General features: G+C 32.3%; 1 protein-coding gene across 2 annotated transcripts in view; it reads right to left on the bottom strand.

Annotated features, from left to right (window-relative positions):
• Positions 1 to 25,701, bottom strand: part of Wnt2 (Wnt oncogene analog 2) — a 54,989-nt gene that overhangs the window by 10,231 nt on the left and 19,057 nt on the right. For both annotated transcript variants that reach the window (XM_013308726.1, XM_013308732.1), the window contains exon 2: positions 22,283 to 22,508. In XM_013308726.1, coding sequence (XP_013164180.1) covers positions 22,283 to 22,398 — 116 coding nt within the window. In that variant the 5' untranslated portion in view covers positions 22,399 to 22,508. The remainder of the gene's footprint in view (positions 1 to 22,282; positions 22,509 to 25,701) is intronic.

The raw sequence follows: 25,701 nt of genomic DNA, 5'->3' as shown, positions 1-25,701 counted from the left end.
AGTTTTTGGAGAATGAATGAATTTAGCCATACGTTCATAAATAATAAACAACTGACATTCATAATCCAGAAGTTTAAACAAATATTACGGACTTGAATATGACTCTGTGCATACCACAGATCATGTCTTGGAAAAATGGATAAACGGATGTCGAAAAAGTTAGGAACAGATGTAGGATATAGTCGGAAAGAACATATAGATTCCAAAGTTTTTTATTTTTATTTCCGCGCGAACTAAGTCGCAGCCAGAAGCTGATTAGAGATTAAAGTAATATTGATGTATGTATAAAATTTTAGTGTAATATAGCCAAAGGTTCATTAACATTATTTTGGCAAACAAAAGTATTATATTTGGAAATGATTTTGTCTACTTTGTTTATAGAATATAGAATATTAAATTCAATTTGAATACAAGGATATACGCAAGAGTCGAATTCAGGAAAATCCATTCTATTGGATAATGATATATGTAATTTATTGCGTTAATAATTAAATTCAATCGTAGACTAGACCTCGAATCGAATGAATTATTGCTACAGAAATTGTTTCGCTTTTGTTGTGTTAATTTATTAAGAAACTTAGCGTCTGAGCTCGCGTGATATCTTACTTATGACCTGGTTAGATGAATTTATAGCTGCAGATAAACTTATTGAAAATTAGATCAATTGATGCAAAAGATTTTTACTTTTAATTTTTATTTTTTCCTTATTATAAATCCCGCCTTTTCCTAAGTTGGAGTTGACTCATGAGAAACTAAATCTTCCTACGTAATTTATAATCTATTAGCAGTCGTCAGTGCGGAACTAAAAAACCTAATTATTAGCCTATGTGTTCTTCCAAACTATGCTCTACATCTATGCCAAATTTCAGCATGATACGATCAGTCGTTCTGGATATACATTCAAACAACCATTCATCCATCCATCCATCTAAACATTCGCGTTTATAATATTAGTAAGAAGTATAATAAGTTGGTTTGCTTGATTCCGTTGAATAGACTCCGAAACTATTGTACCGATTTGAAAAATTCTTTCACTGTTGGGAAGCTATACTATCTTCTTGTGACATAGACTATATTTTTTACTAGACTTTTCTTAATTCTGCGCGAATTCGCGGACTAAAGCTAGCAGTATCAACCTTCATTCGTTTCGGTGCATTGTTAATGCATTGTCAAAGTTCTAGCCATGAAATTATTTATACAATGAATGAGACTATGTATGCAATAGTCATTGTAAAACCTTTACAATGAATTTTATATGAAGTTTCGTTATCCGGTATGACAGGATGACAATACAACTTCCGCAGGTCAGCTGATCAAATGAATACTACGAAATTTAATGAATTGCGAAATTATCTTGACAAATGTTAGTGCTAATGTTAGTTAGTGAAATATTTGCCACGGGTTGCCAACTGGATCGCGACTGTTATTCAAATCCATCATAGCAAGGTCAAAAATTTATGATTTCCCTCTTAAAAAACTTGTATTGTACTGTTATATATTATATACTCGTACTACTGATTTATTTAAGATTTCACTTTTCACACAATTTTAAGTTTGTAATTATAAGATCGCACAGAATTTCGTCAGCAGACTCTAGTCAAGAAGGCCTGGTGCATTTTAAAACGAAAATATTGACGATAATCTCTAGGGATATTGGGGTAAAAAGGTCTACGAAGTGTAAAATTTCGTAGCACTTTTGAATTATCAATGCCTTCGAACGTCAGATCAAGTATCGCTTCGATTTGACACTATTTGTAAGTCAAGGTCTTCACGCTCAACTGAATGTAATCAATGATTTTTGTAACACGATAATATGTCATCTAAATATTACATAAGTTACGTCATAATTATTTACTTATCTAACTTAAGTAATTTATAATATTTGCACTGTCCTGAATTCTGAAATGTATTTTTTATCTACGGTAATATAAACGTAAATTGACATTTATGCTGTCTTCTCTCATACGGACAAATTAAAGAGTTAGATGGTGGTGTTTTCAGATCGATCGTGGGAATTGATTGATTCAACAAATATAAATATATTTGTTGAATCTTTTTGAACCTTTTGAGTTTTTTTTTAATATTAGCAGATTTTCGTCATAATATTTCTTGTACTATTCCCACTAAGCTCTATGCTTGTGCTAGAACATAGTTTACGTCAATAATTGAATGGTGGGGTTTGAACTCCCGACCACGCGATCGGAAATCTGTACCCTTAACTATTAGGCTATTGGCTCTTCACATTGTTTGTCATATTTGTGTTACTCCGAAAAAATCTATACCTAAAACTTATCAAGTCATATTTTCAAAATCTTAGAAATTATTGGATCATTTCTTATCATTTTCAAATCCGGAATCGATATCTTGTAGATACAACTGGGTCAGTTAGGCGATAACAGAAACAACCTCCAATGTTCAGATTTCACCAAAACGTTACGTATATTGTCACAAAATATTTCAAACCTGAAGAACAACCTACGCAAAAATAGCGCAACTAAGTTAAACAATAGTTATGGGATTTTTAACCTTATTGTATCTGCATTAAGGTGATAGTTGTTTGTATTGTTTTGTAAAACTAAGAACAGTCGCTTTCGAACATTGTAATTTCAATTAATACATGAACGGTAAGTATAGAGAACAATTAACAAGGGGCTGCGACGGACAACCAATTTACACGACGCCTACGCGACTCTGAAAGTCAAACGAGGTGAACATGAATGCAGGAAGACAGGTGTTAAAGATAAGTCTCTGTGCGACAATGGTGACGTCATCATCCTATTATCACTGTTAACGTCGGATTTGTAACTTTTTAACGGCGATACCTCGATTGGAGTTGATACAGGTGGCTCTAAATTTTGTGTGCACTGTCTCATATTACTACATATGTATTAGTAAAGATTTGCAGTAAAGTGCTTGCCCTGATGTACAGAAACAAAGAGTACAACACAGAAAAAAGGACAGTTCCTTATCCTATTCATCCCTTCCCAAATCCACTTCTCCTTTTCATTTTTTTACCTTTTTTATGTTATAAGGTGGCAAACGGGCAAGGGACCATTTGAATTTGCTGAAATGGCAAAGCGACCGCTGCCTATAGAAGTGTAAAGGAAAGAGGGCTAGAATAATGCGGTAGACACACTCATCAGACAAAATACGTAATTATACCCACTTCAACCTTACCTGTGTGGTCAATTTTGCACCTGGTAAGCGGCATGAATAGGACCGAATATATAGCAGTTAAATCAGTTTGGAAAAAGAGAGGAATCATAGAAGAGATACGCATGTATTCCGTATAAAATTAAAACTATTAACCTCTTATAAAACACAAAATATCTATTCTTAAAAAATGGTAAAAAAAAATCGAAACTGTCAAAGATGATTTTATCGGAGCTTACTTAATATCTTACTAATATTATAAATTGAAACGTTTAGATGGATGGATGGATGGAAGCATGTATGGATGTTTGTTTGAAGGTATCTAGAACGGCTGAACCTAATAGAATAGAATAGAATAGAAAAAAATAGAACAGAACGGAAAGGAACAGAACGGAACAGAAGTAAGAACAGTTACTAATATTATCGGGGATACCTTCACAGAAACATCCATCCATCTAAACATTCTCATTTATAATATTAGTAAGATTGTCAACATAGTTCTAGTAATTTTAGTAATTGTTTGACTGAGCTTAGAATTGTAATTTCTCTTGTAATCTCATTCTCACATCCGTCGATACACAAACCGGTGTTAACCACCCGACTGTACGTCTGTGGTCATAATTCAACACGTGGGTAGTACAGTCAGGCAGAGCAGTAGACATTGCAGTACCGCTATTGTTTTCAAACACAACCCTTGTTTACTGTTTTGTCAGTAAGTGTGCAAGTGTGTTCTAATTTTTCTTGATTGTATACAATATATGTGTGAATGTTTGCTGCACCCTTCGTTTAAAATAATAATAATTTTTAATTTCAAAATCATAGTCCATACAAAAAAAAACAATTACAAATTAAAGCAAATTAATAAAAGAAAAACACAAAAATAATACACAATATTATTCATAGCACATGCAGACGTATTTAAAGCGTATAAATTTGTTACCACAGCGTCCGTTTCTCTATAGTCAAAGGTTAAAGATTTAGTACTGTACGGTTTACTGCTCTACTGCGTTCTGCGCTAGTGTGAAACTAAAACTTGCTGGACTGAACGTTTGTTTGTAAGCAATGATTGTTAGATGTACTCTATTGATAGAAAACAGTAGCTGTAAAGGTCTTAATCTAAATCGAGTTATTGTATGTGGGTAGAACACTATTTCCTTAAAGGCGGAATAATTTATAGGCAAACTGGTATCATTTACCCACGCGTACTAAGCTTGTTGAGATTTTTTTTGCAAATATATTTTTTTTATAATTCAAAAGCAAATACAATTGCTTTTAATTGTAAAACCACATCTTACTTCTTACTAATATTATAAGGCGAATGTTTAGATGGATAGATGGATGTTTGTTTGAAGATATCTCTAGAACTGCTGAACGGATCTTGATGAAATTGGTCACACACATCGAACATAGTCTGGACGAACCCGTATCCTACTTACTACACACAGGCTACTACTATGATTTTCTTTAATTCTTTAATTCCACGCGGACGGAGTCGCGGTCGATGACAAGTAATTTATCTTATACAAAAATTTCAATTGAGGCCTTTTTATTTGATAAGATCGTAAACTCTACACTTTATTTTGACTCTATAAAATAGAGTCCGGGGGCGTGATAATTTGAAATGGAAAAATTACAAACCCTCAAATACCGAGTGATCTTGAATTATCGAGTTTTTAATTCGAACAAAATTTTATTTCACTTTGTAAGCGTTTAAGAAATCTATACTCGATAACTCGTATTTCAAAAGATAGAGTCTGTAAGTAGAATTATTAAAATCTACCTAATGAATTCTGTGTCAAATATTTCTTGAACTCTTCATATATTGAACTTCTTGTTAAATCGAAGACTCAATAAGTCGAAGTTTATACTTTTCTCTCGACATTTTAGGTATTGGAATTCAACTATAATAAAATTGTCATGGATTACTATGATTAAAGATGAGTTAATTTCATCGTATTTACATTGTTGTACAATTTGAACTGCTAATTATCAGTTCGTAAATACAAATCTTTATTGAAATGGTTTATTCAGTGGTCAACTGAATCGAGTTTGAACGTTCACGCAATGGACTCCAATTAATATTGTGATTTATTCAACGCCGTGAGGGTTTGTTTGTTTATTTAGTGTTTTCAATTAACGGTTGAAACTATGGATGTAATTTTAATGAATAAACAGTTATCTTGTTTATTGTGATGGGTTTCGGTTGTATTTCATTTGAATAGTTTTGATTTAAATAGATGAACAATAATCGTAAACTAAAAACGGTGTTGTGTGAGCGTCGGTGGCTCAGGAATTAAGCACTTGACTTGTAATGTAGGTTCTGGGTTCGAATTCCGCCATGTAACAATGTGTTTTTCGACTTCGATTTACAAATGTAAATTTATCCAACGTTATTACGGTGAAGGAAGACATCGTGATGCAACCTGTACATATCTGAGAAGAAATTGCACCCGCACTGGTCCAGCGTGGTTGTTGACTATGTCCTAATCACCCCTAACATAGGGTAGGCTCCGCGCACCTTGGTGGGGACGCATAGCGAGTTGATGATCAAGAACGATGTTGAATGAGTTTTCTGAAGTTTAACAAACTGTCACCCGAGACTTGGACTGCGTGTAATTAAGAAAAAAATATTTGTGCCTTTCATAAGTATACATCCATCTTAACTTTCAGCATTTATAATATTAGTAAGAAGAAATAAGATAAATTGTATACTATTTATATTTTATTTATCTGTCAATCAAAGTTCTTGGTCAGTTTTATCTGCTGTATGATCAACCAATTAACGAAAGCGTAAGTTGTGATATGACATTATTTGTTATATTCTTTGAGTATTGTTAGGGTTGTCCAAAGCGATAAAAATATTAATTTAAAATTGAATACTATGAATTTATTCATATTTGCAGTATTACAGATTTATAATTTACGTAGGGTGGAACCCCCTCTAGTTTTGTTAAACCTATTCTTAATATCGTATCTTTATAAATAAATTTGGTATAAAAAAATCTGTTAACAGCTAACTAACATTTTGCAATGGCTTTCTTTACTCCCTCTCTCTCTCTCTCTGTGTGCATTATTTCCTCATTCCTGAAGATTTCAACCTCTCTTCTTGTCAATCTCTCGTAGGTTTTGAAGTGGATGACGTCATATAACAGTACGTTTTAACATAGTCAGTCATTTGTTTTACATGATATTAAATAAAGTGTTTCGACAGCCCTATTTCAAATATTTTAAAATCAAAACAATATACCTAAGTGGAACAGTCATAAGTTCACGGATATGTGTCATGGATATAGAATGAATTCTATCTCAATTTAGATCCGGGTTAAGTGCGTGGACAGTAGTTGTTTAACTTTGTAAGCGTTGGTCAAAGACAAATCAAAGACTTTTTTTTTAATATCACGAAAAAGGTAAATAAACAAGTCATTTGACATCTATCAGTTGACATGATTATTTTACGTGCTTATTATTAATTGTATTAAAAACATGTCATCAAATAACCGGGGTTATATTATAGATAAGCTTCTATGTTTTTTTATGCATGAGACGAAAATGTACGTTCCTTAATAAATTTATAATTAAAAAAGAAATTAGTTTGTTACATACTAGCAGGTGCTCGCGACTTTGTACAGGCAGAATTGACATAACTAGTTATAACAATAGTGTGTTTTTACATCCACTAATAAATTCTTACAAAAATATACAAATACAAGAACTTTAAGTCATTGAACGTGTTTAAAAATATGCTAAAATGGCTTATGTTAACATGAGTATATTTTACAAGTTAATCTAATCTTTGTTAATAATTATTGTTCCTGACTCAATAACTTGGGTATATAAACTTATTCACTTGATAAGTTTAAACTAAACGCGATGTAAGGTGTCGTTATTCAACGCGCAACTAGATAACGTAATGATCTAGTACCGAGCAGACGATAAGGTAGATACCATAGTGTGTGGCGAAAGCGATTTTATTTAATATTTATAAAATTCTCGTGTCACAATTTTCGTTCCCATACTCCTCCGAAACGGCTTGACCGTTTCTCATGATTTTTTGTGAGCATATTGAGTAGGTCTGAGAATCGGCCAACATCTATTTTTAATTCAGCGCGGACAGAGTCGCGGGCGACAGCTAGTTTTATATGAAAATTTAAAAATTAAGAAATTTATTGAGACTGCAGTTATCCAATGACGTAGTCTCCACTACCAAAAGACTTATAGAAAAACATAATTGTTATACCTCTTGTTTTTTAAAAAAAACGAGGTAATGAAATTATTATTTATGGAATTTAGACAGCGGAGACTTAATTTACTAATTAACATTTAATTATTTGCTCCGCAGAATTGTTGATTTTTTGTAATGTGTGTTAAAGCAAAAATTATATGATTTGTTAATATTAAAAAAAAACATTTAAATTAATTATTATTTATCAGCGTAAAGACAATTATAACGCTTCGCTCACCACTTTAACAACAACCTAATGTTGACATTACAATAACATAGGTGATTAGATTACTTTTAAGGATGTAAAGCTTCGTACAACAATGTTCTACTCGCCCCTTGATAGGATATATCACGCCCGTTACCCAAAGGGGTAGGCTGGGACGGACTCCCATTTGTTCGACACAACTCGCATGAATTAAGATAAAAAGTTTGTTAAAAGATCCATCTATAGATATTTTTTACGTAAATCAAACGTCTTACGAAATATTGTAGTTTATGGTTACAGAAATTCAGATATTTATGGTTGTTTTTTTATTGGGGAAAGTTTTGTGGGGAATTTATAGTGATTTTAACATTTATTTTCTAACTACGTTGAGATAAATTATATTTACAATTTTTTTTCTTCTAAAGCGTAATATCTTAAGATTTAAACTGATATATAAACACGGCTAAACACTCACGTATATTCGTCCCGTGGCGGCACCGACTAGTTTCGAGCCCATCGGGGGCCCTTCATCAGGATGAGTGGTACTGGTATTATTTCACGGACGCGGCCCGTCAAATAATACCAGTACCACTCATCCTGATGAAGGCCCCCCCTCCCGATGGGCTCGAAACTAGTCGGTGCCGTCACCGGACGAATATACGTAAGTGTTTAGCCGTTTTTATATCAGTTTAGTATAATGTCTTACGAAATTTTGAATAATCTTAAGATTTTTTTATTCTTGGTTACATTATAGTATGTTGGTTTTAATATAAAATCCAAATTAATTAATTTGATATAGGAGATCGATGTTTTGGAAAAAAATATAACTACAAAATGATTTTTAAAAATTCAATAACTATCAAATATTGTCTTTAAATATCATTTTGATACAATTATAAATTCGTTTTAATCGACGTAATATAGTATTTTTTTGTAATTAAGTAAGTAACAAATATATCTATGCCTTATTTTTTTTAAAAGAAAGATTTGTTGGTTTCTTTATTTGCATTGAAATAGGCTCCGAAACTACTGAACCGATATGAAAAATTCTTTCACTGTTGACAAGTTATACTATCCCCGAGTAAAATAGACTGTATTTATTACAAGACTAGCTATAGCCCGCGACTCCGTCCATTGAACCGTCCATTAATTAAACAATATAATTAGTAGCCTATATTTTTTACAGACTTTGTTCTCCGTCTATGGCAAATTTAGCAAGATCCAAGCATTCTGGAGAAACCTTCAAATATACATACATCCAAACATTCGCATTTATAATATTAGTAAGATTTATTTTAATGTCACCAACTACCAGTACTACATATTTCAACTGAGCCGTGTCTTAACATATGACGGTTAATATAATAAATGAAATATTTCAACCATCACTTTACAGTTTGTGATAAATTAATATAATTTATGTATTTAACACTTTGCTGTATTTTATAATTAAACTTAGATATAAACTATACTTAAAGCTATCCGCAAACATTTATCATTGTAATTGAATGTTAAAGTTTATAGTTCATGTTTCTGAGAAACTGGACTCAATCAGTTCTGACTCAATTACTTTTTAGAGTTCCGTACCTTATAGGAATAAAACGGAACCCTTATAGAATCATTTTATTGTCCGTCCGCGTGAAGGTATCAAGCTAGAATTTATATCAAATGTTCAGGTTTTCGGTCCCTTGGTGCTGTGAAAAAATGAAACTTCTAAATCAACGCAATCAAAAGATACAACCGTTTATGTCGCAAATTTAAGCAAATTTTTAAAATATTTAATGTGTAGTGGTTATATGTCACACGGACAGACCTCTATATCTTACTAATATTATAAATGCGAATGTTAAGATGGATGGATGTTTGTTTGAAAGTATCTCCAGAACGGCTCAACGGATCTTGAGGAAATTTGGCATACATGTAGAACATAGTCTAGAAAATCACATAGGGTACTAATTATGTTTTTTTAATACCGGACGGACGGAGTCGCGGGCAACAGCTAGTCGTTATATACATGACAGCTTTTGTATTGACTTAAAAACGCCTTTTAACGTACTTGTCAGTTAATTCTATCTTTATAGATATTATTTCGAATCCTTACCTCCTAGCAATGCTACTATCGATGATTGCGAGTAATTAAATTACGAACTGGACAGGGTTTAATAGGAATAAACAAGTACATACATAGTTTTTAAAGAGTATCGTTTAAACATAAGCAGTTATTCGTATTTACTAGATGGGTGTCGTTTCTCCGAGACTATTTAATTCGAATAAACTTTTTTCTTTTCCAAATCAATCGGACTGGCGAAATATTTCTCCAGTCTTTTGTTTTTGAATAAAAAAATTTACTACTACGAGACATCTTTTTGCTTATAAATTAATCATTTATTAACATATAATGAAACCGTTATTCTTAAAATAAAAAAGAATGTAACATCGTCTAGGAATTTGGTTTTTGGTCTCGTGGACAATGAATCACTTTAGGGCCGACAAAGATGTCTCCCCGTCGTAAACCACCCGTGATACAGATTAACAGAATACTCGATTTGTTTTATAGGTAACATCTTTTAGTGTGACACACTGCTACGGAGTTTACCAAACATTTTTTCGACCAATTAATCACTTAACATCATGGGATCGTGGTTAAGCACTAGCTTATTCAATATAGGATGATAAGTACTATAATAGCTATATTTGAAGAACATACACTATAAGCTCAAAGAAAATTGAAACATAAGGTTTATTGTGGGTCTATTACGAATTTTTGTGACACTCGCCTTCGTAATGTCATCAACAAAATACGACAAAATGTGTATGATGTTTGTTGGTGTATTTTACGTTTGGTAATGGCGCTCCACAAATTTTAATACAAATTTTCTCGGTTACATTACTAAAACCCTATCACAAATATTCGTGCTAAGCCCTCAGTTATTTGTGTAGAGTATTTTATAAATGTAATATGTAAGCGACACTTATTATTATTATTTTGTAATCATTTTTCTATAATGATTCTTAATTTTTCATTACATAAAGTAGAAAAAGTTATATAAATGTACTAGAAAATTCCTAGCATTGAATCAGTTTGTTGAACTGTATGACCGTGTGTCACAAGGATCGTTAAAATTTTATAGATGCTTCAACGGTTACAATATCTTAAAGCTAACAATATACGTATACAAAGCTAATAGAAAACCATGTTTTGTGTATTTGTTTTAATGTAATTAGATAAGGATTGTATTATTTGTTTATTTTTCTATAATGTTTTGGAATTTTTTTATACGAGATTAATTTAAAATAATTTTTCGTTTTTAATGAAAATATTTGTTTTCACTATGACATTATTATGATTATACTTAAGATACCATTGCAATTAATTTCGGGTGCTTTTAGTTCTTAAAATAAATAATAAAATAACTATTTATACGTCCATACTTTACTATAAGGTGCCCGCGACTTAGTGCGAAATAAAAAAAGAAATATGAATATTTGATACAATTTTTTTAATTGTATAGATATTATGTTACTAAATTTAATAATTTAAGAAAAAAACACTAGAAAATTATAAAGAAATAATAATATTCATCAAATTATTGTTTAAAATCGTTAAAAAAACTCAAGTAGTCTTAACCTTTTCCTTACTAGGGGGTCCTTGGTGTTATGAAAGTTGACCTAATTCTAAGACAGCTTGTAATGAGCCAAGTCTGTTAGACTATAAATCATAATCCTATTAACTTTCAATAGTTTTAGTAATTTATCTTATGAGATATAACCGATATATGTTTTGACTTATGACAAATTAATTTTACCTTTTAATGAAGGTATTTTTAATTGCGATGTTATTAAGATGAAAGATACTTTAATTGGATACATATGTGTTGATTTAATTATTGAGTTAAGTACTATCATTACTTAAGAATCATTTAAATTGTTGCTTGAACAAAGTTAGTGTAGTATTCTTATATTAAGTCTATACTAAGTTACTTAGAACGACTCTGAAAGTAGTAGTGCAGTAAGTTTTTAAGTTAAAATGATTGTGGGTTTCCATTATCGAGACATCCGTTTAAAAACTTTGACAGTGGAAATACTTAAATTAATATGTATTTGGTTTTTGTATAGCAAACGGAGTCAACCAACCCGCACTTCGCCAGCGTGTTTGACTATGGCCTAGTCATCTCTAACTTAGAGTAGGCTCCGAGCCCCTCAGTGGGGACGGAAAGTGAGCTGATGATGAATTGCAAAGGGAGGAGATAATTCAATTTCATTATTTTAGACGCACATGTTTATTCGATTAATCAATTGAAATAACGCTTTTGTTTTTCGATTTTTTGATTAAAATTGAGGAAACAATACATTAAACAAAAAGACATTCGAATCAGACGATAAATCAGTAAAAGGTCGTATCGTAGGAATTCAAATAAAATTATATCAATATATTAGACTGAACAAAGCTTTGTCTGGATCTGAACTGGTGGTCTTTAGAGACGAAAGAAAGGTGTAGGGTTACCAGATATTTAACCGAATATTCCCAATACTAAGTATGTGCAATGATTACATTTTACTACGGTGTACAAAGAACAATTCTTCTGTTTGGTAAAACAGACAAGACAGTAGGTAAAAGCTAATAAAGTAATCTCTTTATCATTGTCATTTTATGCTGTTTAAAATATGAAATGTTATTTAACTCGTATTCTTCAATATACCAGAAGGTACAATCCGTCGATATATTGTTTTTATCTTTTAAAAGTTTTGAGTTTAAGCGCGGGAGTATGACGTCCGCCGCTGTTAGTTCTAAGAGATAAAATGAAGGTTTAAAAAATATTTGAATATGTACTTAATAATTAATTAAAAAAATATTATTAAAGAGAGTCCCTTTAGGCAAGGTTCCGATGATACTGGCAACGGTCCCCCTTTAAAATTTATTGCTCAACTAGCTGTGATCCGCGACATCGCTCGCGCGCGTTTTAAAAAAAACTTAGTGACGCTTCGCTTCTATTGGTCGCAGCGTAATGTTATATAAAGCCTGCCTCTATAAATGGACTATCCAACAAAAAAAGAATTTTTCAAATCGGACCAGTAGTTCCTGAGATTAGCGCGTTTAAACAAACAAACTCTACCGCTTTATAATATAAGTATAGAGTACAAAGTTTCATCTTTGTCATTTCAACAATATGGTGTTCCTACTATCCCATATTTCCCGTTAAAACATTACGTAACTCCGCCGCCAGGAATGTGGAGTCTGGAGCTCTATATATTATCAATGGACCGATATATCCCACAGCACTATGGTCACCATAAATATATCACTTTTATTTTTAAAGTATATTTTATAATTACTTTCTTTTTTACCAAAGCTACGCAGATTAAGTAGATTTTTTAAAGGACATAGGAAAGAAATTATTCTTATTACTATTAGTGCAAAATTAAATTATATAACTTTTTGACAGTTTGTAAATATTTTTGTTCACATTTCATTTATTTATCGCAGTATTGATTCATCTTTACTTCTGCGTGAAAATCATTAATTAATATTGAGCCCTAAAATATACGCTAGTAACATAATCCTAGTTTCATTTCGTCCCATGGTTACCCTATTCAAGACCAATATATTGGGATAATCGGTCTCATTAAAATTACCACATAGTGATTTACGCCGATCGGAGAGTACGCGTAATAGCCTACAAATTACGTACCGTATATTAAGTTTAATGACATGTTTTTTTGTACCAAATCTCCGTACCATCTTATACCAATAACAGATGTAATGACTTGATCGAGTGCAGCTATTATTTTTTTATTTATTTGTAAAATGCATTCATTATGGCCAGTTCCCTATTGATATGTCAACATAAGATGCCTAGTTTCTAGTACATATAATATTTACTTTCTTTTTAGCTTTATTGGCATTGTTGGATTACACTAATTATTTAAGCGTCATTTTATTTAAAATAATTGAATAAATTGAAACTGAAAATAGTTGTTAACATCAAACAACAATAGTTTCTCGAAAAGTTCTTCGTCAAAATAATGCTTTTTTTTAATATTTATCTAACCGTTGGTTTCTAAATCCAAATCGTCAACCCTATAATTATCTTTAACAAGACAGAAGTAACATTAGTATGAAACGGACATTTTTGTTTCGGAAACCCACGGTAAGACTGCTAATGTCATCTCGTTACAAATGACTGAAAAACTTAACGAAAGCTTATTGTCATTTGATTTACCAAACAGTATATTATTCACGAAGAAAAATGCTTGTAAGTCTTATTAAGGTAAGTGTTCATTGGCTCGCATCGAACGCACCGTAGGCACGGCCCGCAACAGACTTTAGTTTGTTTTGTATTATTTTACATTGCGTTGCGTCCAACATACGCACTCGCATTGCATCAAGACAAAACAAAGTAAATCCGTTTAATCCCTGCTTGCGGTGAGTCTGGTGCGGGCCAATGGACGCGTACCTTTAAAATACATTTTCTTTAATTCAATTGTTTATTAATAGACGAATTGGATGAAATATTCTAATGTCACGGATCATAAATTTGAAGCAACTGGATTACTTCATTGTCATACGCTAGATTGATACGTTAGGAATAAAAATGTCTACGTAACTGGATACATTATAATAGAGTAGGTATTACTGAAGTCACGCCGGATGGACAGAGAGACTGAGGACAATTGGTCACGGTCTGGGTAACCTGTACACTGGTCTCATTAAGGTTGTCACAAAAAATGTTATTTAACGCTAGCTGTCGCCCGCGACTCCGTCCTCGCGGAAGTGAAAAGAATCTCAAAAAGTAGCCTTTGTGTTCTGCCAGACTATGTTTTACATGTGTGCCAAATTTCATCAAAATCCGCTGAGCTGTTCTGGAGATACCTTCAAACAAACATCCATCAGTCCATCTAAACTTTCGCATTTATGATATTAGTAAGAAGTAAGTTTAGAGTGCCAGTTTCCTAACATCATATTACCTTAAAAAAAGTTCAGGGAAGACAAGACAAAAAGTGAAATGAACTTTATTGAAACTTTTTACAAACTATCTTGAGGAAACAGTTGGAACATTGGAACACTAGTTTATAGTTTTAAGGATTTACCATGGGTTTCTGAGACCAAAATATGTATAAAACATATCTTCATCCTAGTTATTATCTTTAAAAATCAGAGATCAGAAACCCACTATAGGTGATATGACAGTTTTCATTCTTCATCTCTAGTTATTTAAATTAATCTAGCTTGCAACAATTTATCGATACATTTATCGATAATCGACTACTAAGTTATCAATGTATCGATAAATTAGCAGTCGATTAGTTTATGTTCTAACTAAATAGGATTTGCAAACATAGGATTATGCCAAAGGCGTTTCTGATTCCATCAGCAGTGTTATTAGTTGTAATTAATGTCGCTAGTCTGTAGCGTTTGAATAAAACCGCCTCATAATTGTGTGAACATAGCGTTTAGTGTTGGGAAAATTGGTTTATCCTAATTATCGAATTCATTTATTTATTTTAACATGTTTATAAAATAAATTCTACTCTACTGTTTAGAAATTAGAATTCATATAGAATTGTTTTAAACTTTAATTACGATTTATTAATTTATAGGTTACTTTGGATAGAAAAAAAATATGGATTTAATTTAATGTTAGAAGTCACATACATCAGCCAGTTTGATCATGTAAATTGCAAATTTATCTAAAACTCCAAAGCTGTACATCACTAGTTGAACGGTCAATACAACAAAGATAATGAAATAAACTAAGTAGTTTACGATCTTTTAAAAGTCACACAAAGTATTATACAAACAATTGTGTAATAAATGCCACAGCGCTAGTGTGCTAAATGCAATAGTGATGTAAAATTTGCATAAAATATCGATATTAGTTTAATCTTACTATTATTATAAATGCGAATGTTTAGATGGATGAATGTTTGAAGGTATCTCCGGATCAGTTCAACGGATCTTGCTGAAATTTGACATAAGTGTAGAAAATAATAACACATACACTATTAATTAAGTTTTGTTTTTAATTCCATGCAGACGGAGTCGCGGGCGACGGCTAGTATAATATAAGGTTATATTGATATGTGATTTTGTCAAAATGTACACATGATTGTCGATTATCGTCAGTCTAAATATGATCCCTATTGTAAGGAGGAATCTATGACCCCTACCAATGTCACTCACTTTCATAAAACTTTCTCTTGTCAATCTTCTTTCATCCTTTTAAAACCCGAACGCATGCATTCTTACTAAACTCATAGTAAGGGAATGGATTTATAGCCGAGGAAGTTTATTACCTACCCATTTGTGAGAAATGTCATTTGATCGTTACATTATTCTTAGTCCGAAAAATCATCATACTAGCGTACATACGTGTTAAATTATAGATCTTATTATGACAGTTTTCTGTACTATTTTCTATCCTAAGTGGTAAGGATATTTAATTCTTTGACTGTGCACAGAGTAAGTAATGCAGCTACAATTTCAATGATAATGTACGTGTTATTTATGTTCGACCTTATCTGATTTCGGTTCTTGATAATCTTTTTAAACGTTTCCTTTATGTCAGATTACATCTGTAATTCTTTAACGTATGTCTCAATTATACGATATAATCTGTATTTTCTATTTTTCAATGATTGTACGGTTCAAGTGTTGGAGATATGTTGTATATTCTCTTGAGAGCGTCGGTGGCTCAGGGGTCAAGCACTTGCAATCTGCAGGTCCTGGGTTCGAATCCCGCCATGTACCAATGTGTTTTTCGATTTCCGATTTACATATGTACATTTATCCGACGTTCTTACGGTGAAGGAAAACATCGTGATGCAACCTGCACATATGTGAGAAGAAATTCAAAGATATGTATGAAGTCAACCAACCCGCACTTGGCCAGCGTGGTTGACTATGGCCTAATCACCCTTTATTTAAGGTAGGCTCCGAGTCCCTCCGTGGGGACGTATAGTGAGCTGATGATGATGATGATGATGTATGTAAAAAGTATATGTTTATAATTATTTTCATGTATAAAATCTTACTAATATTATCAATGCGAATGTTTACATGGATGGATGTTTGTTCGACCTATCTGAAATTGGGCATAAATATAGAACATAGTCTGGAAGAACGCATTGGCTACTTAGTTTATTTTTTTTTAATTCCGCGTGGACGGAGTCACAGCCGATAGTATATCAAGAAGTGGCAAACGAGCAAGCGACCTTCTGAATTAGCCGAAGTAGCGAAGCGATCACTGCCCATAGACATTCGCAATTACAAATGCGTTACCTTTGTTTCCTCACCACATCCTCCTCCGTGAAAACTTCATAATCGCTTTGTATAGAGTTTTTAACGTAATTTTTGAACAAATATTATTCGTACATTTTTTGACAAATTTTCAATATATTTTTGGCCGTAGAATAAACTACACTACAATTGTATGGAGGAAATTGTTGTTAACGCTAAAATTGCTTATAATATGAAGCTATATATAGGCTATAAATACTGCTATTAGTATTTGATGTAAATATCAACTCAACATGAATATTTTTTTTTACTTGATGTAAGTAGATAAATTTTATAATACTATATCTATATGTATGTATAACAAACTCAATTACTCTGATATCTTCATCTAAATATATCTTTGTTAAAAAATATATATTCTACTATAAATTATTCATGAAATCGTCCTTTAAATGTTTATGATCTTTTATAATAACCAGAGACGGAATAATTTTGAATCATTTCAACGTAGTCACAAAAAACACAATGCTCCGTACAGAGATGAGCCATTTGACGTTTTACGACGCATTTAAAAATAAATTAAATCTCTTTAAAGTGTTAAAAGCTAAATGAACCAATCTTTATAGTGCGTGAAACTTGTTAGTGAAGCGCTTTAGGTTGTAGGAAAGGCATAAATTTAAAATTTACTATCCTCTAACCACTATGTAGGGCGGGTTTTAACTGCTTTTGTTTTTATCATTTTGTCCTTTACTTGAGACAGAGATTAACAAAGCGAGCAAATGTCTAGATAGTTTTTGTAATTCCTAATCTGGCTCATCGATTATGTTAAAAATATTTAGGATTTTTCTTAGTATCATTTGATACCCATGTCGGAGTGGTGGTATAAAAATATATCAATGCTAAAATAATAACACGAGATCCTTGAAGTATTATCGCTTCTTATCATGTCTTCTGCCATTATTTTTATGCCTAAGTATATTTTATAATTATACATATTGTGGTAGCAGCTTTACTCTTACTAACCAGTGGGGCTAGACAAAGTGTATTCGCTCCGAAGCAATTCCATAACGAATTTAAAAAATGTACGAAATTGACGCGCTACAATCACGTGACATAACAAAAGTTTTTGTCAGTTCGCAATGAAATCGCTTCGCAGCGAATTTATCTAACCCCTGGGATAATTTTTTGAGACTACCGTAGTTATATCCAAAAACGGTTTGAACAAAAAAGTAGTGTGTGCAGTTTCCTAGTTATTTCGTGTACAATATAGCATTGAAGTAACATGCTAACAACTTGGTAGCAAGTCGTTAAACAGTTGTGACAATAGGTTTATTTGTGTATTCACGCAACACTTTCATTTGTTATGCCTGTGCATGTAATAAGCAAGTTGTATGCTTTAAAACGAAAGTCAAATGCCTAAAGGGTAACAAAATATGCTGTAGACTAAAGCTAAAACTAATTAGCTTTTATAATTAAAAAAGATTAACTCTACCGCTATGAAAGTATGTGGAAGATTGCGAATCGTATGCCACCTTACTGTTTTGGCGTGGAGCTTAAAAATAGTGTAGAAATACTTTGAAGTGTATTTTGTTTTTTATTTAACTAAATAATTGTCTGCGTATTACTGTGCTAGATTGAAATCTAAAGATCGTCATATAGACGTTTTTAAACAGAAGTTTTTTTTAAAATAATTCTTGAAGTAAGCATATTGTAAGTCTTACTAATATTATAAATGCAAATGTTTAGATGGATGGATGTTTGTTTAAAGTATATCCGGAATGGCTCGACGGATCTCGCTGAAATTGGCATATATGTAGAACATCCAGAATTCTTTAAATCTATACATTTTTCTCTCAGAAGCATACATACACCCACGAACATATACATTCACACGTACATACATAAACACGCACAAATTTTTACATGCACATATCTTAAGTTATTTTTTAATTGTAAATTTCCTTTATTTGTAATTCTTAAGTAAGGCAAGCAATTTCACAATGTAACTAACATATTACTTAAACTATAGCACTAAGACGAAAGAGTCCTGGCTCCTATAATACGGGTCTAGAACCTAGTTTAGGAACCAGGCTACTTTGTAATTTGATCATACTTTTGTTGCCTAAATAAACGATTTTTATTATTATTAACATAGTCTGGAGGAACACATAGGCTACTTATTAAGTTTTTTTTTAATACCGCGTAGAGTTGCGGGCGACATTTGTGTGCTAGTATTAAATATATCCTATATTGTCATCTTTTGACAAGCGATAGATGTCGCTGTGGGCGTTGACAAGATCACGTCACTCCCAATACAAACAAAGACAATTCGCGTGTTGCATAAGTATTGTTAGTGTCTAGCCATGTTTCTAGGTCATGTAAACAGTGTCTATGCAATAAAATAGTTTAGTACTGTCTCGCTTTATTTTACGCAGGATATAGGTGATATACATATACATCGTGATGCAATCTGCACATATCTGAGAAGATATGTGCGAAGTCAACCAACCCGCACTTGGCCAGCGTGGTTGACTATGGCCTAATCACCCTTAACTTAGGGTAGGCTCCGAGCCCCTCGGTGGTGACGTATAGTGAGCTGATGATGATGATAGGTGATAAGAATTGGAAGGCTTAAGTTGAAAAGGGCCTTATTTAAGTCTTTCACTTTCGACTCATTATGTATAAAGGAAGGTTAGGAAATGGAAGTAGATTTGGCGGGGGAGAGTACATATTGGTAGGGGAGAATATCCTTTTTCACAAGGTATCTCCGTAACAGTTTAATAGATCATAATGAAATTTGTCATAGATATAGAACATAGTCTGAAAGAGCACATAGGCTATTAATTCATAAGACGCGGGCGACTATAAGTTTTGTAAATAATTTTCAAGTAACACAGTTGAAAACAATCGTTTTTGATATTTAATATACGGTGCAATATCTTCAAATATGAAAGTCAAATATAAAATTACAAATCTATGGAGCTTATTTAATTTAATACTTAAAAATAAAAGTTCTCAGATTCTTAGAAGGTAGGCTTTGATCATAAATTGGCGAATGCTTAGAGAGGCTTCTCAGATCATTAGAATTCCTTCCCTTGTTCTTTGTTTCGTCGGCCGACAAATTTATTATAATTGATTCTAGGAACATATTTGGTTAAACAAAAATGGTTTTAGAATTTTTGAAATGTTGCATACTATTATAATATTTAAATGTATAAGATAATTCTGAAACGCCAATAGCCTAATGGTTAAGGGTACGGATTTCCGATCACGTGGTTGAGAGTTCATCCCGCCATTCGACTACTGTCGTGAATCATGTCTTAGCACAAGTGTAATGCTTAGTTGTACAAGAAGTATAAGTAAATTAACAAAAAATCTGTTAATTTGTCAAAAAAAAATAAGTTAAGACAAAGTAACTTTTGTCACATATATTACTAGATGTCGCCCACGACTCCGTCCGCACGGGATTAAAAATAGATGTTGGTCGATTCTCAGACCTACTCAATATGCTCACAAAATTTCATGAGAATCGGTCAGGCCGTATCGGAGGAGTATGGGAACAAAAATTGTGACATGAGAATGTTATATATAAGATATAATTTGCAATTGTGTTTTATACGGATATTTGAGTGACAATCGTAATCTCGTTTAAGTTAACGTTAGAAAAACTAAGTGAATGTATTTGAAAGTTAACGCAAACATTAAAGTTAATATAAAATGCATTTAAAGACTCATCAGTTAAGGGGCGGAGATTTTACATTGGAAATGGAAATAATGGCCTGTCAGAAATTGAAAGTGTTTGATATTAAAATGAACCTTGTGAAGTATAGTGAAGGTTTAAATTTCAATAATAGGTATAAAGGTGATTTCACACTATGCTGTAGTGTTGTTGAAACATTCGACAGTAATGGTAGGTCCAGACTTTGCCAGATTGTGTCGGGAAATTATGTAAGGGTCATTACCGTTTGAGATTGGGATTTTTCAATATAAAAAGTATTTTGATGTATCTTTTTGCGTAAATTCGATTTTCGTCAAATTGCTTCTTTGAACTTGATTAAGTTTTATGAAAAAGTTGTTCTTTTATTACACATTTTTTGTTTTCGGAGTTGATTATATAGTTTATAGGTTTTTAAATATACTTAAAGACACAAATAGTAATTTTTTTTTATATTTTCTTGAGATGTCATCTAAGACAGCGGCATATTAGTTTGTGTTAAATAGTTTTTAAAAGGTATATTATAATTACAAAAAAAGTAGTCGATGTGTTCTTCCAGACTATGTTCTACATCTATGCAAAATTTCATCGAGATCCATTGAGTCATTCTAGGGATATCTTCTAACAAACATTCATCCATCTAAACATTCGCATTTATAATATTAGTAAGAATATAGAAAATAAAACTCGAAAAACCCCACAAATGAAGATCGAAACCGGTACTAACATTTCATTGATGTACAATAAAAAGCCGTGTAATACGATCGTATACACAATTTTAACAAGCACCCATTACAACTTCAAAAGAGTATAATTGGGCTACTCGTTCCCAACTCCATATAAGTTACAAACGTGTGCGTTTACGTTTTGTCCGTTTTATAAATAGTACGCAAACAAGTTCATTTCTATTCATGATTCATCCCACTTGATGGGACTTCAACATTTGATCTGTCCCTTTTTTATTGAAAATTGGTACGTCAGTTTTGCTTGATCTTTGCAGATTTATTGTGCGTAATTATAGGGTATGTTCTTATAGAGGTATTTCTTTTTTGCGTTTGGTATTTCTCGTTGGTTTATCCATTTTTGAAAAACATTTTTTTTATCTCATGTCGATGGTAGGCATGATGTAAAAGATAAATTGGCGTTTATTTAGCCTTTGTTAGCCTTCAATCTTCCGATATTTCGGTAGTTCAATTTGTTATTAATGGCAACTTGTTTGCGTCGATTTAGTTTGAAATTGGTTGTCTAATTTTATGTTTGTAATGGATTCGATGAAGCGATTTTATAAACTGATGTTTATTTTTTTATTAAAAATTATGTAAAGTACTTAATTTTTGTTGAAATAATGAGTTTTAAATATTGATTATGAGTATGAAGCATAATATTTCGTACTAATCATACTAATATTATAAATGCCAATGTTTCGATGGAAGGATGGATGTTTCTTACTCCAAAACGGCTCAACGGTTCTTGATGAAATTTGGCATACATATAGAACATACTTTGGAATAACAAATAGGCTACTTACTTTTAGACATTATTAGTTAGAATCCTTTGGCGCGAATGACGCGATTTCATTACAAAGTCAAGTGTCAGAATGATTAGTGAGGGGACATAAACATCGACATTTTAGTAAGGCTAGTGTTGCGCCAGTACACCGACACAGTGTCGGTGTACTGGCGTAACACTAGCGTAATTTCGTGCGGATGAAGTTGCGGGCGATCGCTATAGCTATAAATCATAACTTACCGTACAGACAGAAGCAAGAAGAGGGGCAGAAGAACAAAAAACAATCGCGTCCTCTCTCCGATGTTACGAGCACTGTTGTTGCGTACCGCGCTCCACCGGGGCAGGCATTCCAACATGATTTCACATCCTAATTATTATATTTTTACGTATTTTATCATTTTAAACACATTCACAAACTATACAGTTATGTCCGTCCGTTCTGATTGTGTAGAAACATGCTGAATATCTGTAACAATAGAGAAATATATATGAAAAGAAAAACATTGAGAAAAAGAAAGAGAGAGAGAGAGTACTACTAAATGTCAGTGTCTTAAAAAAACATAAAGTTTCATACAGGTTTGTTTTAGTATTTAGATTGTAGATTGTACTTAAAATCTATTATAATATTACAGAGAAACGATTTAATCGAGATAGAGTCTAAAAATTCTATAATTTTTTTTTAATAGAGAGTAATTTAGTTTACATTTTTCGTTTAACTGTAGTTAGTAGCAATACCTGTAACTTAACCCTTATGTTCATTTTGTATAGTATACCATACATACAACTCTATAGAAATATACGATCACAATAAAATAAATAAAATAATTATTAACTTAGTTTTATTAAACTTATTTTTGCTTTTGCGTATTTTTTGCTTTTCTTCAAAAAAGAAATCTTGCCACAATAAGGGTTAAGAAACAGGTCAAAAACTTATTGTGAGTAACTTGTTAAAATTGTGTACTTAGTCTTTACTTGACCTTGCCCTTACGTAGTGTTGGCACATTAAGTGCTCCTCCATATATCTATCATCCATCACATGTGACCGCCCTTCTTACGCATATCCTCTTTTAAAAGCTATGTATGTACAGCTTAAAAAATAGTATAAATTAAAAATCGTGATAATGCAACTGAGTTTGTTTAAAGTTAATGTATTTCTCACGAGTTGTGTTACAAATTTAATTTACCTTAACTCAGTGGTTCCCAAACTTATTTTGTCTACTGCCCATTTTGAGAATATTTTTTTTTTTTAGCGCCCCCATATTTTCACATATTTAAAAACCACTATAACTTCAAATTAAATTAATTAATTATTGTGATCTATTAATATACATATATATTAACGGAGAATTGTAAACCCCCAAGGCCTCTACACAACGCCACCATTTTCTTTCTGGGTCTCTTATCGCCTTGAGACCCCTTGAGACCTGCAGCGCCCACAAGCGGCGTTATCGCCCACTTTGGGAAAGACTGCCTTAGCTTAATAGTATTGCTTTTGTAAATTACTAGACTGTCGTAAAATTTAATTATTTAACAATATATGAATGTAAAGTATTCAAATGTCATGTGAACTTGTGTGAATTTTATTTGCATTAAAATATTATACTATTTTATTATAAAACTTTTTTTTAAATCATAAGGTGGCAAACGAGCGAGCGGCCACCTGAAATCACTGAAATAGCGAAGCGACCGTTGCCCATAGATATACGCAATTGCATATGCTTTGCCTACCTTTAATCGACGGAGAATGCACAGAAAGAAAATATTTTCCCTTCCCATGCATCCTCTCATCCGGAAAGACCACTTCCACTTCCCACCCTTTCCTTATAAGAAAAAGGGTGGGAAGGGAAAGAGGACTGAATTAGGCCTCCGGGACGCACACTCATCAGACGAGTTTATTTTTTAGGTTATATTTGAAAGAGAGAATCAACTTTTAACGTAACGAAATGAGCACAAACAGCGAATCGAAATTTTGTCAGGATGAACTCGATGGTAAATGTTAAGTCTACCACTCTTAGATATTGACGTAAACTAAACATATGAAAATTATACTAATTATTAAACATAATAAAAAGTATTATAATAAAACACATTCAAGCTCATGCGCATAGAAATACGATATTCCAGTTTTATTATAGCTATGGCAATAATTTTTAATAACCATTTGATATTCACATCACTTGAGGCATTTCAAATAAATTTAATTTGCAAAAACATGTTTAAAATAAAACGGAATATATTTTTCTTAAATATGTCAGAAATTTTGATGATCTGTGCGTGATCTGAATATACATATGTAGACCAATCATAAGGACAGTTTTGAAACTTTTATTATATGCTTATGGTTACGTTACGGGAAATTTTAAAACATTTATTTTTTAATACTATCTGTTCGTGACATCGTCCGCGCGGAATTAAAAAAAAATCAAGCAGCCTATGTATTCTTCCAGACTATGTTCTACATCTATGCCAAATTTCGTCAAAATCCGTCGAGCCATGTAAGCGTTCGCATTTATAATATTACTACCTGTCGCCCGCGACTCTGTCCGCGTGGTATTAAAAAAAAACATAATTAGTAGTCCATGTGTTCTTCCAGACTATGTTCTACATCTGTGTCAAATTTCGTTAAGATCACTCGGGCCGTTCCAGAGGTACCTTCTAACAAACATCCAGCCAAACATTCACTTTCATAAGTGTATTTCATATTAGTAAGATTACGTCGTGGAATTTCAAATGTTTTTTTCTACAACAATAAAAATGTTTCTTAGAATATTTTTGGCTAGTTACTTTGTTCCATTCTTTCTAATTAAGTTATTATTGCAGAGGTATAGCAATTATGAATGAAATACACACAAACAATACGATGTACACAGTCAGAAACTTGCACAGATTCTCTACTTCTAGATAAAACTGTTTTTAGGTCTTGTAGTTATTTCGAACATAGACTTCAAATCACATTTAGAAAGTGGAGCGGGAAGCAAAAGAGGTTAACTGCTTTAAAATAGAACTACGGAAAACTAATTTTACATGGAAACTAGGAAGTGAATTTTGCACTCGCAATCGAAAAGGTCTAGCAAATACTGAAAACATTGAAATTAAATATTTTTAATGGATCAGAGTTTTTATTTGGCCTAAAGTAATTTCTAGTCTAAAGTGTATCTTTATATATATAATTCTTCTGTGAGTGTGTATGTCACTGAACTTCTCTCAAACGACTGGACCGATTTTGATGAAATTTTTTGTGTGTGTTCAAGGGGATCTGGGAATGGTTTAGATTCATAATTTTGTCCGCTGGACAATGTTTTTTTAATTAATTTTTAATTTATTAGTAGTTGTTGATTTTGGAATGTTTCACATTGGATCCGACAGACGGCGCTACCATCGCAGTGTCAAATTTTCAATAATATTCGAATTAAAGACGTGTAGACAGGACAACGTCTATCGGGTCCGCTAGTAATCTTATAAAAGCGAATGTTTGGATGTATGTTTGTTAGATGGTGTCTCCAGAACTGCTATACAGATCACGTTGAAAATTGGCGTCCATATAGAACATAGTCTGGCAAAACATATATGCTTCTAATTAAGTTTCTTTTAACTTCGCGTTGAATGGAGTCGCGGGCGAATGACAGGTACTAACTTTATAAATACGAATGTTTGGATGT

The sequence above is a fragment of the Papilio xuthus genome, unplaced genomic scaffold (assembly GCF_000836235.2).
Source record: "Papilio xuthus unplaced genomic scaffold, Pxut_1.1 DF829660.1, whole genome shotgun sequence".
NCBI classification, from domain to species: Eukaryota; Metazoa; Arthropoda; class Insecta; order Lepidoptera; family Papilionidae; genus Papilio; species Papilio xuthus.
This window is presented reverse-complemented; position numbering and strand designations above follow the sequence as displayed.